The 16,769-nt window shown below is 42.4% G+C and overlaps 2 protein-coding genes across 4 annotated transcripts; one reads left to right on the forward strand and one right to left on the reverse strand.

Annotated features, from left to right (window-relative positions):
- Positions 1–3,735: 3,735 nt before the first annotated feature.
- Positions 3,736–16,291, reverse strand: LOC100193378 (uncharacterized). Its single transcript, NM_001138507.1, has 8 exons — positions 16,043–16,291; positions 15,602–15,620; positions 14,283–14,434; positions 11,935–12,113; positions 4,772–4,820; positions 4,577–4,696; positions 4,262–4,469; positions 3,736–4,035 (listed from the first exon to the last, which is right to left on the reverse strand). Exons 1-7 carry the CDS (start codon positions 16,151–16,153, stop codon positions 4,308–4,310), a joined length of 792 nt encoding a protein of 263 aa, NP_001131979.1. The 5' UTR covers positions 16,154–16,291; the 3' UTR covers positions 3,736–4,035; positions 4,262–4,307.
- On the forward strand, positions 7,705–10,877 carry LOC103633684 (uncharacterized). 3 transcript variants are annotated; one of them, XM_020545913.2, is made up of 4 exons: positions 7,705–7,797; positions 7,907–8,894; positions 8,977–9,617; positions 10,262–10,877. In XM_020545913.2, the coding sequence occupies exons 3-4, from the start codon at positions 9,339–9,341 to the stop codon at positions 10,715–10,717; spliced, it is 735 nt and encodes a 244-aa protein (XP_020401502.2). In that variant the 5' UTR covers positions 7,705–7,797; positions 7,907–8,894; positions 8,977–9,338; the 3' UTR covers positions 10,718–10,877. The 3 variants fall into 3 exon arrangements, with proteins under 3 accessions (XP_020401502.2, XP_008653617.1, XP_008653621.1); XM_008655395.3 differs by lacking the exon at positions 7,907–8,894 and having other exon boundaries at positions 9,300–9,617; XM_008655399.3 differs by lacking the exons at positions 7,705–7,797; positions 7,907–8,894 and having other exon boundaries at positions 9,130–9,218; positions 9,300–9,617.
- Positions 16,292–16,769: the final 478 nt, after the last annotated feature.

The following is a 16,769-nucleotide window of genomic DNA, read 5'->3' on the forward strand; positions in this document are numbered from 1 at the left end:
GGTCCCGGACCGTCCGCGCCTACGTGCCGGACCGTCCGGGATACGCAGCACGGGTTCCTGCATCTGTCTCCCTGTCTGCGCTTGCTCCCCAGTACTGGAGGCTGTGATGGTCACCTTTAGGGTCTCCTCCCATCGGGAGTCTTCTTTAGCATTGCCGATGATTGTTTCCTTGTCTTTGCCTTTATCGGCTGTATTTGGCCGAACCAGGACTTTCTTGCCCTCGAAGTCAATCATGTTCATCGGAAAGGGCTCTGTATCCACCTGCATTTCCTGAAATTTCAATCGTCCTTCGTTAATGGCCGATTGAATCTGTCGCCGTACATTACAATCATTAGTGGCATGAGAAAATGAGTTATGTCACTTGCAGTACGCACGACGTTTTAGCTCGTCGGCGGATGGAACAGTGTGATTTATTTTGATATTGCCATTTTTGAGTAACTCGTCAAATATTTTATCACACTTACCGACATTAAACGTAAACTTAACCTCCTCTTGCCGTTTCTTTTGAACCGGCTGCAAGGAGGGACAAGCCGAAGATTTGGCCTGTTTTGGCCAAACCATTTCAGCAGCATACACTTCCGCTGATTCGTCATCCGAGCTACTTTGGTTGCATTCTACTATATGTACGTTGTGACGCATTGTTTTAGCAGTTTCTTTGCTCCGGCTTTCGCAAGCCAAAGCTCTCTGGTGTAACTGTGCTAGCGTAAAAAATTGGATGTCTTCTAATCTTTCTTTTAAATAATATCGTAAACCATTAAAGGCTAATCCTGCTAGCTGTTTTTCTGCTAAATGAATTTGGAAGCATCGGTTTCTTGTATCTCGGAATCTCCGGATGTAATCATTAACCGATTCATCTTTTGCTTGTCGTAATGACACTAAATCTACCAAATCCAACTCATAGTCACCGGAGAAAAAATGATAATGAAATTTTTGTTCTAAATCCCCCCATGATGAAATGGAATTAGGAGGTAAAGTGGCGTACCATGCAAACGCGGTTCCTGTTAAAGATAATGAAAATAAACGTACGCGAAATGCCTCTGTGTCGGCCAACTCTCCTAATTGTGCTAAAAATTGGCCTATGTGTTCACGTGTGTTCTTTCCTTGATCACCCGAAAATTTTGTGAATTCGGGTATCCTGGTTCCCTGTGGGTATGGGTGGTGATCAAATCGGCTGTCATAAGGTTTCCGATATGATTGCCCCCCAGGGACCATGCTTACTCCGAGCTTATCTCGGAACGCCCCAACTATTTCTTCCCTTACTATATCAATGGCAGCCGGTGCGAGACCACCGGCTCTCTGGTCAAACATAGGTGGGGTTGGCTGGATATTAGCATGTTATCTTTCCCCCCATTGGTTTGAGTTACGTGGTGCATTTCCATTTGCCCTATATGGCTCATAGGTTTGATCGTTTCTTTCCGGCCTTCTAGGTGGGGCCGGAAAGCTTTCCTGGACTCTGGATCCTGAATTAATGGGCTGGTGCATTGCATAGTGTGATGGGAAGTGTTGCTGAGACGGGCGAGGATTCAGGTAATAATCCTCCTCAAAAGACTCATGCGCGGACTGTCCGGATACGTACCCGGACCGTCCGTGGTTATATGCGGACCGTCCGTTGTTGTATGCGGACCGTCCGACTGGGTAGTTTGGGTTCTGTGCCGTGTGTGGTGGCTCGGGCGCATATCTAGGTAACTCATTAAAAATAGGCCCGACTGTTGCTGGCCTGGACGGTCCGCGCTCACGTGCGGACGGTCCGGGCATGTGCAGATCGGCTGATTTACTGCCGATTTGCGGTTGCTCAGGGTATGTGTCCATCGGCATCCCATAAAGGGGTTGTGACTGGTCGTGACAACCTGTAGCCGATGTATTACGCATGTTACCCCCTAACTCAACCTCGTGCGAAGGAAAATTTGTGATATTAGATTTATCAAATGCACGTACTAGTCTCTTAAAATCGCTTTGCATACCCCCTATGATGTTCTGCATTTGCTCACGTTGATCTTCTACATAATTTCTAAGAGATTGCAGATCGTTGGTATTACTTACATTGGGGATATCTGGCGTGGGTTGGAGCGAAGCCGGATCCGTCGCCCGATGTCGGACGACCTTGTTGTTCCTGTCCACTTTGAAGTTGGCCAAGAACTTTGCTTTCGCCTCCTGGATCATCCGCTCCTTGTGCTCCTCGAACTGGAGCTGCTCGTCAGCCGGCAAGGTTTCCCAAGTCGGCTCTATGATGTTGCTTGGAGAAATATCAGAGTTATCCCTTGAACCGGCCATTGAGGGCCGATTTGATAAGCTTAGATATGTACTTCCCCAGCGGAGTCGCCAAAAAGTATGTTGACGCCTTTTCGGAGCGCCAAATACTCAAGAAGAACCGGCGGCGGTGCTCTCTGGTCAGGCGCGGACGGTCCGCGGCCTGGGGCCGGACGGTCCGCGACCTGGCACAGGGGCTAGGGTTTCCTGCCTGACGGCCGGACAGTCCGCGCCCTGAGGCCGGACGGTCCGCACGTGCGCAGGGGCGGCGGAAGTCGCCGGCGGCGGCCTGGATCTCGCTCCCGGGAGAGACCCCGTCGGGGAGGAGAGATCCTAGGGGTTGTCTAGGCTCGGGCCGGCCGACCTAGACTCCTCCAATCGGCGTAGAGTCGAAGAGAGGCGAAGAATTTGGGGATTGAGAGGCTAAACCTAATCTAGACTAGAACTACTCCTAGGATAAAATGCGAATAAAAGTTGTATTGATTCGATTGTTTATTATAAATCGGTCGTAGACCTCTCTTTATATAGAGGAGGGGGGCTGGACCCTTTACACGACTGGATTCCGGGTTAATTCCGCAAATCTAGCCAACAAACATAGCACAAAACTCGGAACCCTAAACTGCTCTGCGCATGCGCGGACCGTCCGGCCCACAGGCGCGGACTGTCCGGTCCGCGAACCGTTCGGCCTCAGGGCCGGACCGTCCGGCCGTTCAATATGGTGCTCAACAGATAGTTTCCGGTCGTTGACTTGTGGAATATGTCGAAAAATGTGTACAGCCACAGAATATGTTTCGGACCATGCACGATGAAAAGGGTGAAATGACCGAGCCTATGGACCCGCCTCGAACTGGATCAACAAGAACGTGTTTGGTTTGAGAATTGTGATGGTTATCTTCTTTTTACTTCTCACCTTTTTATTTGGTTTATGGAATAGAATAAGTTGATCTATCGTTACCTCATTCCTCATAAACTAATAACTAGTATATACATGAGAAACTAGCTGATTTCACCAAAATTTATAGGATAAACTAAAATTTATAGGATAAACTCATGATGCATCGTACTATGAAACATAGGGTGACTATAAAAGTTTGAAGGGAGAATCCGCGGATGGATTCGTGTTCACGGTGCGGATGATTGATGAGATAAAACAAACAGAAAGTGTGGCTTGTGGTCCTATATCTAGACATCCCTCGGTCCAGGGTAAATCAACCTGAGTTGTCCTAGTTCAACTTTTTTAAGTTTCACATATTCTATAGAAAGACTCATATTTGTGACATAAAATTAGTATAGTTAGACATAACGTAAAATATATTTTCATACCATACATTTTAAGGCTTTAATTTAAGAGAGAGAGAGAGAGAGAGAGAGAGAGAGAGAGAGAGATGTTCCTAACAGCCAAGATTATACCCATGCCTTAGCCCTTAAGTCGAGCATTTCAAAATGAGTTAATTGGAAACCAAATCCAGATACAATAAGAGTTGCTATGATTTTACAAAAGATGACTTGCTGGATTAGCCCACGTATTTGGACGATACAAGGTACTCATGAGAACTAACAAAAAATACCCTCATCCAGGCATGCAGGGGTTTTCCCCGTAACTAAAAGAAACATCGAAACATTTTCAGATATGCTTCTAGTAATGTAAGAACCGTTTATTACTCCACAAAACTGGTTTGATGGTAGTACATTATGACAATCTTGTTCCTAAATTCCCAACTTGCCTAGACTTGTTCACAAATCCCCAGTTTAGCCACTTCTATCAGAGCTTCCCATTTGTGCCAAAATCTAAATAAACAAACAAAAAATCAAGTAAATATTGACAATAAATCTAATGGTCGCATATAAATAATGGTAAACAAGCAGTCATCCTACTGTTTGATATTATTTCAGGAAAGATCAAAATTCAAAACTTTTATGAGCAAATGAAAATACAACACACAAAATAATGTAAACATCAAGAATGGTACAAATATGAAGTAAAATAGATATAATATATATGTAGGAGATGAACCTCGGAGATGTCATGGCACTGCTAACTGCCTCTGTTTCCTGCATCCTTATGCTGGTAAGTAAGATTCTAACATCAGTTGTGTTTTTGCATGTGGTGGTGACACGATATCAACAACAAGGTATGTGAACTTCCACGTCCGATCAGTGTCTTTGAACATCTCTGAATACACTTTTCCAGCTCCATGTGGCCCACGGATGAGAAAGTTCACCTGAAAAAATGCAGGTGAGCAGCGTAAAAATAGCTATAAAACTTAAGTATGAAAGAAAACTGAAGAATGAAAGAAGACACGACAGAAGATACAAGCATCTGTTCTACCTCCACATGTTCAACACCATCCTCATCTGTCCAAATCTTATTTGGAATTCTTTGCCGAGCTGCACGGTTTCTAGTTTCCTGGCCATATCCAGTAATAGGGTGGCCAATCCTTGACGTGACCTAACAAAATATATAAAACCAGTAAGAGAGGGAAAACACAACTATCTACAGGAAAATAACATCATCAACGAAAACCTGACTATCACTCTGAATTCTTGCTAGAGCTTTCCCAAATATCTTGTACCTGTTGGGTGGTTATACAATGCACAAGCGTTAGCTAATCTCCCTTCAGCTTCAAAATTATATACTTATAAATCAGGCATATGGGTAACCATGTTATGTAGAAAAGATTAAGATGTTCCAACAGATAAAACTTCTTATTTATGTACGAATGGCTCAAGCACGATAGACAACACCTGCATAGGCAATCAATATACCAGACAAAAACACCGAACACCAAACTATCGTGTTGGGTTTCAACTTTAGCATACCCAACTTAATTGGAGTAAAAGACTTTGTTGTTGTTGCTCAGCTTTAAGTCTTTAATATAATGCAATGCACACTACTTCCAGCAGTGAATCAACACTCTTACAGGTTAAAGGCTAAAAATGAAGTATGCACCAGAATAGGACTTGTGACAACGGAACAAAAACAGAAAGATCTATGGTATTTGGTTTCATCTCCATTTTTCAATATAGTAAAAGTTTGTTCATATCAGGTAGCACACTAAGCTGGCCTTGTTCGTTTACACCAATCTAGATCTGGATTAGCATGGATTGAAATTAAATCCATGTCACAATCCATGCCCGAAAATAATCCAAGCCTACTCAAAAAAATCGGTTAAACCCATCATGGATTATAACCCATGGGTTTGGAAATTTTTTAAACTATGGAAGGCATGGATTTTATCCATAGCTCATTAGGTATGGAACAAATCCATGAAGATATTGCACAAGTTTATATTAGAATCCATGAATCAAAAAATAACTAGCTTTGAGAGATACATGGATTAAATGATGGATTTAATCGCACCCTAGGTGTGAAGTATAGATTCACCCAATCCAGAACTGGATTAAATCCATGGTGGGATACTGGGATTTCATCCCTTGTAACCGAACAAGGCCCTATAAGACACAGTTGCAGATAATAAAGCTTCACCTCTCCCTCCCCCCTTCTCCCTCCTCGCCGTCGCCCGAGGGGGCAAACTGTCGCCGTCTAGACCCCCAAGGAAGGCGGTGGCGGGGCCCTTCTCTCCTGCGCGTCCAGATCTGGGCGATGTTGGAGCGCGTGCTCTTGCGGTGGCGGCGAGTTCTTCCCGTTGCTGGCGACGTCGTCCGGTGTGGCGGCGCTTGATTCCTCCTGGACAGGGCGGCGACGGATGTTGCGCTGACCATGGGTGGGCGGGCAGTGGATGGGGGGGCTGCTCCACGCCCACTGGTCTTGTGCCTCGGGCGCCCGCGTCCTGGTCTGTTGGACTGGAGCTCCTGCCTGGCATTCGTCGCTCGCTTCCTGCTCCTCAACTCAGTCTTGGCTACGGGGACACATTCTCGCCGGCGCCGTTCCCGACATTCATGGCCTCGTGTTTGTGCCCCTAGGCTTCGGTGGCTGCTGGAGCCGACCTTATGGCGTTGTTGCCTTTTGGTGTGCCAGCAAACTAGATCGTGGCAGGTGCGACTATCTCTCGCTTCTTTGTCTTCATATCTTGCAAGTGTCGTGCACACGAACCTAAGACTAGAGTCATCTTGGAGTTGATTCACAGAATCGTTTGCTTGTGGGACACTTTTGATTTTTAGATGCAACATGTGGACTTTGTTTGTGTCTATGGGCTAGTTCGCGACTCTGTCTTCGTAGGACGGTATGTCTAAAAATTTAATGTTGTCTTGGAGCTCATGGCCGTTTGATATTATCCAAGAGTTGGTGGTATGCCGGTATGAGCATGGAAAGAAGGTGGACGCAAGGCTGGTGATCTTTGACTTTGGTGGGCCTTTTGGGTACCGGGCTCGTCGACTTCCGGGAGAAATCTCTAGGCCTGACCTTTGTTGTTTGTGCCTGACATTGACCTTGATGAAGGCATTGTTTGAAGTATCAAGGGTCTTTTCTCTTACAGCCCGTTTGGTTCCCTAGAATTGGTCCAAATTGAATCAAATTCCATGTCTGGGCCTGTTTGGATGCCCTTAGAATTGAATTGGCCATTTCAGCCCATTTCTCGTCCCTGGAAATTTAGCCTTGACTCATTTCAGACCATCACCCATCGGAAAGCGTCAGAAAGTGGCTAGGGTTAGCCGCCCCGCTCCCTGCTCGCGGCATCGCTCACCGCTCACGCTGCCCTGCGACCTGCACCTGGTGTTCTTCCTGTTCGTGGCGGCACCCAGCGTGGCGTGCCTGGCGTGGGCGCGACGAGTTCGGCTACGGCTCCCGCGTCGCCTACTTCATCTCTGGCACCTGCGACGACGACCTCACCAAGCTGCTCGAGGAGTACGACGAGGCTACCAAGGACCGCCTCCAGTCGCTCAAGATCCGGTATCCCTTCTATGTATCCCTTCTAAATTCTAAAAGTAACAAGCAGCAGAAGAAGATCCGGTATCCAGTCGCTCAAGAATAACAGTTTGCTACAGAACTTGACAACAGCCAATTGGTCGGGGTAGAATTTAACAGCCAGGTGATGGTTGGTATACTACTTGTCTGTCTAATTGAGTCATCCGGTCTAGTAGCATTATGACTAGAATAGATTTGATGCATCAGAATTCAGGAGCAAGAATTTCCAGGGCATATCAGGGGAGTAAAGTGCACAAATATAGTCCCATCAGTTCTCTTTCCCCCACATATTGCTTTCACGCTAATTGAAACACAAGAGAAGTTATTATCAGGCCAGAAGTCAGAACCCACGTCTTGTTATCAACAATGATGTAGGTCTGTAGGTGAAGGGAGAATTCCCATCCTGTTGTACAGTTTTTTCATCAGATGTAACTATCTGACTTGTGGCGATTCATTGTGTAGGCATCTGATTGATGTACAGTTTATCATATTCAACCTGTTGAGTTTCAGTTTTTTTACTTGTCTGCTGTTCTAATATCTTCTTTTTCTTCTTCCTTTGTGCGTTAAGTAATGTTTCCAACAAATCATTTGCAGGAGTGCTAAAACAGCTCGCTGTTTTGGGATTTGCCGCCTCAAGTTTCATCTAGCTACCTCGAACAAATCCTTCAATCTCCATGGCTACATCGGTACTTCTCCTATTCCACCTTGTGCTCCTACTAGTAGTGTTTTTATTCTTGAGTAGAGCATTTTGCTTTCAACTAGCATGTCTAATTGCATATAAATTACTTGTTCTAGATATCAACTCAATATACTAACGAGGAGGAAATTAAAAGGAAGAGAAAGAAGCGAAAGAGAGTTGTTGTATTAGTTGTGTCTATTATGGCTATTATTGCAAACCGGTATCAACGGAGGAGACCTAGACACATCGTAGATGCTAACGAAGTTCAAGAGAGAAATGTCGAGTCCAGAAAACAAATGCTACGTAATATGTACCAGGGTTCAAATGTCTATTGCTATGACAGTTTGCGCCTAACTAAGAGATCTTTTAGTGACTTGAGTGCCATCTTACGGGAAAAGAGTGGCCTACAGGATACCTTAAATGTGTCGGTAGAAGAAAAGCTTGCAATTTTTCTGCTTATAGTAGGTCATAACACCAAAATGAGGTTGATCCGTAGCACTTATGGGTGGTCTCTTGAACCAATCAGTCGACACTTCAACGAAGTGCTTAGAGGGATTCCTATTTTTAAGTCATGAGTTCATCAAGCTTCCTAATCCAGAAACCACTCTACCTGAGGATCCAAAGTGGAAATGGTTTGAGGATTGTCTAGGTGCACTAGATGGCACACATATCGATGTGAATGTTCCATTGACTAACCAAGGTAGGTATAGAAATAGGAAGCAACGAATCACCACTAATGTATTAGGGGTTTGTGATCGACAAATGAAGTTTTTGTATGTCTTGGCTGGATGGGAAGGGTCGGCTTCGGATTCACGCATACTACGTGATGCCATGTCACGGGAGGACTCATTTGTTGTTCCTAGTGGTAAATACTATCTAGTGGATGCTGGATATACAAATGGTCCGGGATTTCTTGCCCCGTACCGATCTACACGGTACCACTTGAATGAATGGGCTATTCAAGGCAACAATCCATCTACTGCGAGAGAGTTATTCAACCTACGCCATGCAACGGCTAGGAATGTGATAGAGAGAACTTTTGGGCTATTGAAGATGAGATGGGCAATCTTGAGGACCAGCTCATATTTTGATTTAGAAAACCAGGTATAACATAGTAGGTATTCAATTGAAATTCAATCGTTAGTTTTAAAATTGTGTATTGATTTAGCCATATTATTCTTTGCAGATTAGGATCATCCATGCTTGCTGCATATTGCATAATTTTTTAAGAGATAGACAAAGAGATATGGACGATATTCTAATACATGAAGTTGATAGTCTCATCTCTGCTGCTCCTGCTGAAAATCAAGGAGAAATGAGTCTGATTACGCATGTTCAATCAACTAATGAGTGGGGTAATTTTAGAGACACCAAAGCTAGTGAAATGTTTGTTGATTATCAAGCGAGGCGTGGTCAAAGCTCATAGTTGTATGCTTCTGTTTTCTATGTCTTTGTCATTTATGAATTTTTGTGTTTGTGTTTTTTATATGTGTGGTTCTTTGATTGTAGGACAAGAAAACAAGGGGCTATGTTCCTTGGAATGATGAGATGGATAAGGTACTCCTCGATACGTTTGTGGACTATTACAATAAAGGTGATAGATGTCAGAATGGGTGGAAGTTTCATGTATACACAGCTGCTGTGAAGAATGTTTGTGAGAAGTGCAATGTCACCATTACAAAGGAAAATATTAGCTCTCGCAGCAAGACCTTTGATAAGCACTACAATATCATTAATGGTTTGTTGTCCACTAGTGGTTTTGGATGGGATTGGGAGAAGAACAAGCTCAAAGTTGATAGTGACACTGTATGGGATGAGTATGTTGAGGTAAGAAAATTTTTGCAGTTCAATTTTTGCAGTTCAATTGTTGCGGTTCAATTTTTGTTGTCCACTAGTGCCTAGCTAGATAGAGGCCTGTTAATTATCTTATGCAAGAGTCGTTTCCTGCCAGCCTATCTACTTACACACCACAGCATATTGTAAGCACAACACCACCCATCCAGCCAGACGAGCAAGAGACTTGACATAGAGAGAGGGTTGGCATAAAAAACCATATTCCCATCAATCAAATAAATTATTGTCTGGCACTTTTAGACATTCATACCCACCTGTTTGTTCATATCCTTGGCAGCACTTTCAGACCATATTCCCATACACACATAAGTTTAGCTTGGCTGCTTAGGCCTGTCTTGTTGGGCTGCTTAGGCCTGTACATATGAGTGTACATTTAGCTGTCGTGTACATATGAGTGTATATTTAAGTGTACATATGAGTGTGTATGCTTTTAATAATACCTTGTTTTAGAGATTGCTTACCATCGTGCCATATATGTTGCACAGTTCTTATTTTTACTCTAAATTGGTCATACATGCTACTGTTGCCTAGTAGTTTATTCCATTTTTTTGCAGCTTAGTTTATGTTTCAATTCCAAGTTTATTTGTTGATGTATCTTTGCAACAATTTTTTTGTAGAGGAATAAGGAAGCAAAAGGATATAGACATAAGGTTGTGAAGTTTTGGGATCTACTGAGCCTAGTGTACAATAAAGACCAAGCAAATGGAGAGGGTGCTAAAACAGCAGCTGAAAGTTCAAAGGAAATGGCAAAAGAGAATGATACCGGAGGCAAGGATGCTCCATATTCTGTATCTTCCTCGAGTAGTTTAAAAAGACAAAGATCAGATGATTCATTTAACTCTATATGGTGTGATAAGTTTGACATGCTTACATCTGCATTGAAAGATGATGGTCCAAAGCTACCCTCTTCCGCCGAAGTTCTCGCCGCATTACAAGAGGTTGAAGGACTTGATGAAGACACGGAACTTGAGCTTTATGACATCCTCACCTCTAATGCACGCAAGTTTGAGTCAATGATGGCACTCCCAATGGAAAGGAGGAAGAGGTGGCTTATGATGCAGCTAAGGAAGTGAAACAACTTATATGTGAACTTAGATCTCTGTGTTGAACTGATTGTGTGAACCTGTCTTTGTGAAACTTTTGTGTGCGAACTTGTTGGCTATGTGAAACTGTTGTGTGCGAACTTGATGGCTTTATGAAACTGCTATGTGAAGATTTGATGTATTTGTAGAACTTTTATGTGCGAATTTGATGACTTTGTGAAATTGTTATGTGTGACTTGCCTTTGTGGAACTGTTATTTGTGAACTTAATAGTTTCTGATAGTTGTAAATTGTTCATGCTCATTTTTAAGCAGATGCAAAGTCAAGAGATCCTTGTTTGTATTCAAATTCAAATTCTGTGTGCAAAGTATCCAAACAACATCTAGAATTTAATTCTAGGAATTCAATTGCTTGTACAACCAAACAAAAATAATGGAATTGAATCACTTTCTAGTCGATTGAATTCTATATAATTCATTTCTTGGAATTTATTTCTTGGAAAAGGTTTCATTTCTAGGCATCCAAACGGGCCGTTAGGTGATTCTTGTATATCGTTTTCTTCCTGAAGACGTTGGCTTATGGAGAGCCTCAGTCTCGGTTCTAGCTTTGCCTGGTTAGTGGATGACTTGAAGGCTATGTTATGAGTGATAGCTCGCTTTTGAGAGGAATATGTTTCTCTTGTTGTTTTTTCTTTTCTTTTTGGCTGTGTACACCTTAGTGTGTAGAGGCCGGGAGTAATCTTAGTTCACTTGTATCAGCTTGATGTAATTGTCTAAGATTAATAAAGCTTCCTTTATCGAAAACAAGATAATAAAGCTTCTTATTCCTATACTGCACAAAATGCCACTCTATGACCCCAAGGAAACTAAAAGCATAGACACATGTGCCTGTGCCTCAGATAAACAATGATGCATCCAGATTAAGAAGATGTATATATAACTAGTTAAAGGGCAAAAATAAGTTCCATATTACACATCGTATTAACTGTTGTAAATTTGTACAGTGCACATAAAGATGGGATTAGTGTTAGAGATTCTTTTTTCTCAAATACACAGGAGATGTGTATCATATCATTAAAGAATCACTGCAAAATTCTGACAAGAAAATTTTGTAGAACTTAAAAGAATGCAGTAATCCTTACTATTTATTAACACATTTATAATGTCAAAATACAATTAGTCACAGTTGTATCATTTATCATTCTGCCAAGTTCAAACAGAAGCCAAATAACAAATGCAAGGGACTTACTCTTTTGGCTCAAATATAAGCTCTTTGAACACAGCATATCCAGCCAGTCCTGCAATTCCGAGCCCGGCGAGTATTACAAGACTATAAGAAGCACCTTCAGTAAATGTCACTGGCTTCTCAGGTATATTGTAGGTAATATCATCAAAGGGGTGTTCTACATTTGACAAGTCTTTCCCTTCCTGCGAACAAAGAGGACAGTTCTTTACAAGTAACAAAAAAATCATAAAATGTGCAACAGCCTAACAGTTATGCGATGTATTCTGCTTGTGATATAATTTACAAACATCTGTTTGACAAATAAAACCAGTAATATCAGTTAGCTACGGTATACAAGTTCTACCAAGAACTAAATGACTAAAAGACCCCCCAAAACCTGACTGTTGGTGTCTTAGGTGATTAAAACTGTCAAGCAGTATAGCATAAACAAAACTCAAAAGTCTGGAAAACTGGAACACAGTAAATACACGCTGAAACTTTGAGTGTTTTCCATCAGAACGCTATCTCACATATGACAGAAATGCATTGTAGAAAATAGCACTATAACTGCAACACAACGAGTACTGCTGGCTTCAGCTAAATGATTAGCATAATTGGATTTGGCATATGGGACAACTGAGATTATGGATCCATAAAACAAAAAACTTTGAAGCAGTCCATTACAAAACAGTGTCTAGAAACTACTTCTACATCTGTAGTGACGTAACCGGTGAAACAGAATCTTCTCAACATATGCAGGATCACAAAATTTGGAATAACTCTTAACGATCATTTTTTATGAAACTTTGGTTGTCCAAAACCACATTACAGGGGCTAATGCATATAAATAAGCTGTTGCCGTTCAAGGTTTTAAGCATAGTAATCCAATGTAGAAAGCACATTCAAGCTAATGTATGTATAATCTATAGGTGTTCAGTAATTTAAATGATGCATTATCAAGTACATGTGGGATTGGATTTGGGAAATCCAAAGTCCAATTTAACCCTGCCTGCTTTGGATGTACATGAATATGATCTGTTTGGATTTGGACATCCAAAACCATGTGATCAAATAAAGCAAAATATTCATTGGATTGCAACACAAAAAGTCCACTGTCCATTGGAACTAGCTGGACTTGGTTTTACAGTGATGACAACCCTCTCTTCAAATGCTACATGGGGGAGAGAATCAAGAATGGGTGGATGAGAGGGGCAGACTAGACTTTCTCATCCGAACCATCAAGTGACCCCCATAGACCACTGACGTCAAAGATGAAGCAAGATAATGGTCATTTCACTTGTCTCTACGACCATGGCACAGCCTGGCGTGGTGTTCCATTGAATAGGTCACTGGAGTGGAGTGGGTGACATACCAAGCACAAAGCAAAGGCATATGCAGGGTGATGATGATGCTGTAGTGATGGGCCTTGAGGTAGAGCACGGAGGCAGTAACGTAGCGGAGTGCAACAAACAGTAGCTAGACAGTATAGGCATTGACCACATAGAGGTAATACAGACACCAACAGCTCCGGGCCAGGACCATGCTGTGAATCTCAAGATGGTCATGACTTGGAGTTCTGCAGTGAGGATCATGTGGAGTGTCCAGTGCCTGATGGATGAAGGCTAACATTGGAGTTTCACGGTGAGTAGTTTTGCGGAGAGCTCTGGCTGGAGATCTGACATGACAGATGAGATGAGAGAGTCAGCTTCGCTTGGTGTTCAAGTTGCCCGTGATGGGGAAGGGGAAGAGGAAGACGCCTTGCTGAGATGGTTGGATCATGATAAATGTGATGGCTGATGGTTGGATCATGATGGATGGATTCCAACTTGAGGGGCTTGGATTGGATTAGACTCTAAGCACTTTGAGATATGTTTGGACTGGATGGTGGACTTTCTGTAGTAGGATTCTAATTAATTCCTTTGTTAGGATTTGGATTTTGGTCCAATCCCCCCTAACAAGGTAACATGATAACTAAAAGTTTATATATTGCATTACAACCACCATAGCAGCATATCACAAGATGAGTAATATTAATTCAAATTTATGCAGCCAAGGATCAGAGGCACATACGAAGACAACTTTTAGAGTTGTAATAAGTCAAATTATTTAAGTTTGACTGACTTTATAGAAAACAATACCAACATTTATGATGTCAAATAAGTACACTATGAAAATATTTTCCATTGTGTATCTAGTGATACTAGTTTTGCATCATAAATATTGGTCTTCTTTTCTATAAACTGATTCAAACTTAAGAAAGTTCGACTTAGGAGTTAGGAAAATTCTAGAAGTTGATCTATTTGGGACAGAGAGAGCATATAAACGCATTACATTGAAGAATTTAAATCAGAAAAGAGAACCGAAATAGAAACCTGTTTTCCCTTCTGGTCTGAAGCTTGTGTAGAGTAAGATGCAGATGGCCTTACAGAACAAGGAAATACTTTGCGGCACTCATAACGAGTAGTCAAAGGACCTGAAGTGTTTGACCTAGTAATGTGCCACCTTGAATTTTTCAAAGATGAAGCTGGATGTTTTCCCAAATAAAACTATGTCAGCGTTAACAAATCTTAACATGGAAAAAGTACTGCAGAAGAATATCAGTCCAGATCGAGCAAAAATGCACACAAAAAGTTGGATAGTTTTCAAATGCTTGGAAATCAATGAAAATATGATGAGGCTCAATAGCTGAGAAACCATTCTTTGTAATCCTTAAAGACAGATTGGAATCAGTTTTATGAATTGAAAAAACTGAACAGTTTGCATCGACTGGATCATAATGAGGGTTATACAAAGAATAATCATAATCATGTATTCAAATTATCACTAGTTCACTACTGAAAGGTTTTATCAACACCTTTTGGCTCTCCCATTCGGAATAATTCAGCATAGAGATGTTTTAGCTTTGGCAAGTTCATTCAAATGCATCCAATGTATGCAAAATATCACATACAGTCATAATAGATGCAGTGTTGCAATGGCAGTACATTATAATGGAAGGTTTATTAAACCAATATGACATTATAGAAGGGCTCTTTGAAGTATCTGGTGTGGTAAGATTGAGAAATAGTGCATGAATATTATGGCAACAGGTACAGATTTGCCAGCTTTATCCTGATTATACAGGCTAAAAGATGCTAAGGGTCTGTTTTGTTGGGGAGCAAGGTGGGATGGAGTCGCTCTATTCTGCATTTGGTTGGGGAGCGGTCGGAGCGGAGCGATTCTAAATCAGGAATATTCCCATCAGATTTGAGACGAGCTCGCTCCAAAAAATCGGTGGAATCTCACTGATCCGCTTCTCCCTCTCTTTGTGGTGGGCCCAAACAGAGAATGGAACGGTTCCACTCCGCTCTTAGAATCTGGAATGGAGCCGCTCCACTCTCAAAATCTGGAATGGAACCGTCCGCTCCCATGGCTCTCCAACCAAACGGACCCTAAGTTGACTTAGGAGCTCATATGGAAGCCACCGAACACTTTACTCTGATTTGCAATGTCAACATATACATAAAGCAGCTAAAATAAAAGGTAGATAAGCATACATAATGTTTAGATCGTTATGCAGTATCCATCCAGCATGCAGAACAAGCCAGTTTCACCAATGCAATAATAACAGGAATAATAACATAACAAAATATTTAATAGCACCAACTTGGCCAATCAAACACAGAGCTTTAATTCAGAGGTGGGAATTGACCTTCAGCCTTAACAACATCCTGCAGTTAAGAGACAGGGAAGCGATTGTAAGGAAATTTCAATGTGAGGAACTTCCGAAAGTCCAAAAAGAATCTATGCAATCACAGACCAGAAACACGATAGCATTGTGTTTCATAAAGACATAGCACCAGAACATGCATTACTTGTGGCGTGAATAGCAGAATAGGCTGGCATTACATAATAATAGAAGTTCAATGCTCCCTAGCACTAGTAGCTAGTAAGCACCACCCTGTGCTTCAGTAGAATCTAGAATAGAGCATTATTCCAGTCCCTTAAGGAACCTAACCAGACACCACAACACACCCACAGGAAGCAACGCCGGAAGAGGCAACGCAGAGATCGGAACAGACATTCTGTCGAACACCCTGAGAAGAGTTTTAGAGGGGTTTAGGGTTTTCCTCCATCGCTGCTGCTGGATTACCTTGGAGACAGCGGCGCCGGCACAGGGAGCCTGCGGCGCGCGGCGCGCGGAGGCTTCCGCTGCGGTGGTGAGGCGGCGGTGCAGGAGCAGCCTCGTGACCCGGGAGGCCATGCGGATGTGACTCGTATACTTGGGGGAGGGGTTCAGGAATGAGGAGGCAGCGAACAGGAGAAACAGAGAATTGTTTGGGTGGATTCTCGGCTTTCTGGTGCCCTCGCGGTCGCGGCGACGGGGCGGGCGGGCGGCTTTTTCGCCTCCAAACTTGTGCCGAGGGCGGGTAGCTAATAATTAGAGCATCTTCAATAGATTTTTTATTTTTAACTCTTTAAGAGAATCTTCGATAGTTGACTCTCTATTTAACTTTTTATAAAGATTATGGTATCTCACTCAAACGGACTATCTATCTAGTTTGGTTAGTCGGGTGGCTAGCCAAGTTTGGCTAGTAAGAGAACTAATTTGAAGAGTCGGATAGTTTGACGAGTCAGATAGCTAGTCTGTTGGAGAGTTATTTTGTCGTTGAATAGCCAAAATTTGGCTTGATGAGCCATTTGGCTAGTTTGTTGGAGCATCTCCAATAGATTAGCTAAATAACTCACCAAGCTAAATTTTGGTTATTCAATAGTAAAATAACTAGTTATCTGACTCGCCAAACTATTTGACTCTCCAAATTTACTCTCTCACTAGCCAAATTTAGCTAGCCACCTAACTAGCCAAACTAGATAGATAG

The sequence above is a fragment of the Zea mays genome, chromosome 1 (genome assembly GCF_902167145.1).
Source record: "Zea mays cultivar B73 chromosome 1, Zm-B73-REFERENCE-NAM-5.0, whole genome shotgun sequence".
Taxonomy (NCBI): Eukaryota; Viridiplantae; Streptophyta; class Magnoliopsida; order Poales; family Poaceae; genus Zea; species Zea mays.

Excerpts from the sequence above, each read along its gene's own strand:
- LOC103633684 (XM_008655395.3), top strand. Across the intron at positions 9,618-10,261 it reads TATGGGATGAGTATGTTGAG|AGGAATAAGGAAGCAAAAGG; the intron begins GTAAGAAAATTT and ends ATTTTTTTGTAG.
- LOC100193378 (NM_001138507.1), bottom strand. The coding sequence starts at position 16,153 with ATGGCCTCCCGGGTCACGAGGCTGCTCCTGCACCGCCGCCTCACCACC. Across the intron at positions 12,114-14,282 it reads CAGACCAGAAGGGAAAACAG|GAAGGGAAAGACTTGTCAAA; the intron begins GTTTCTATTTCG and ends CTTTGTTCGCAG. Across the intron at positions 4,470-4,576 it reads ATGGTGTTGAACATGTGGAG|GTGAACTTTCTCATCCGTGG; the intron begins GTAGAACAGATG and ends GCATTTTTTCAG.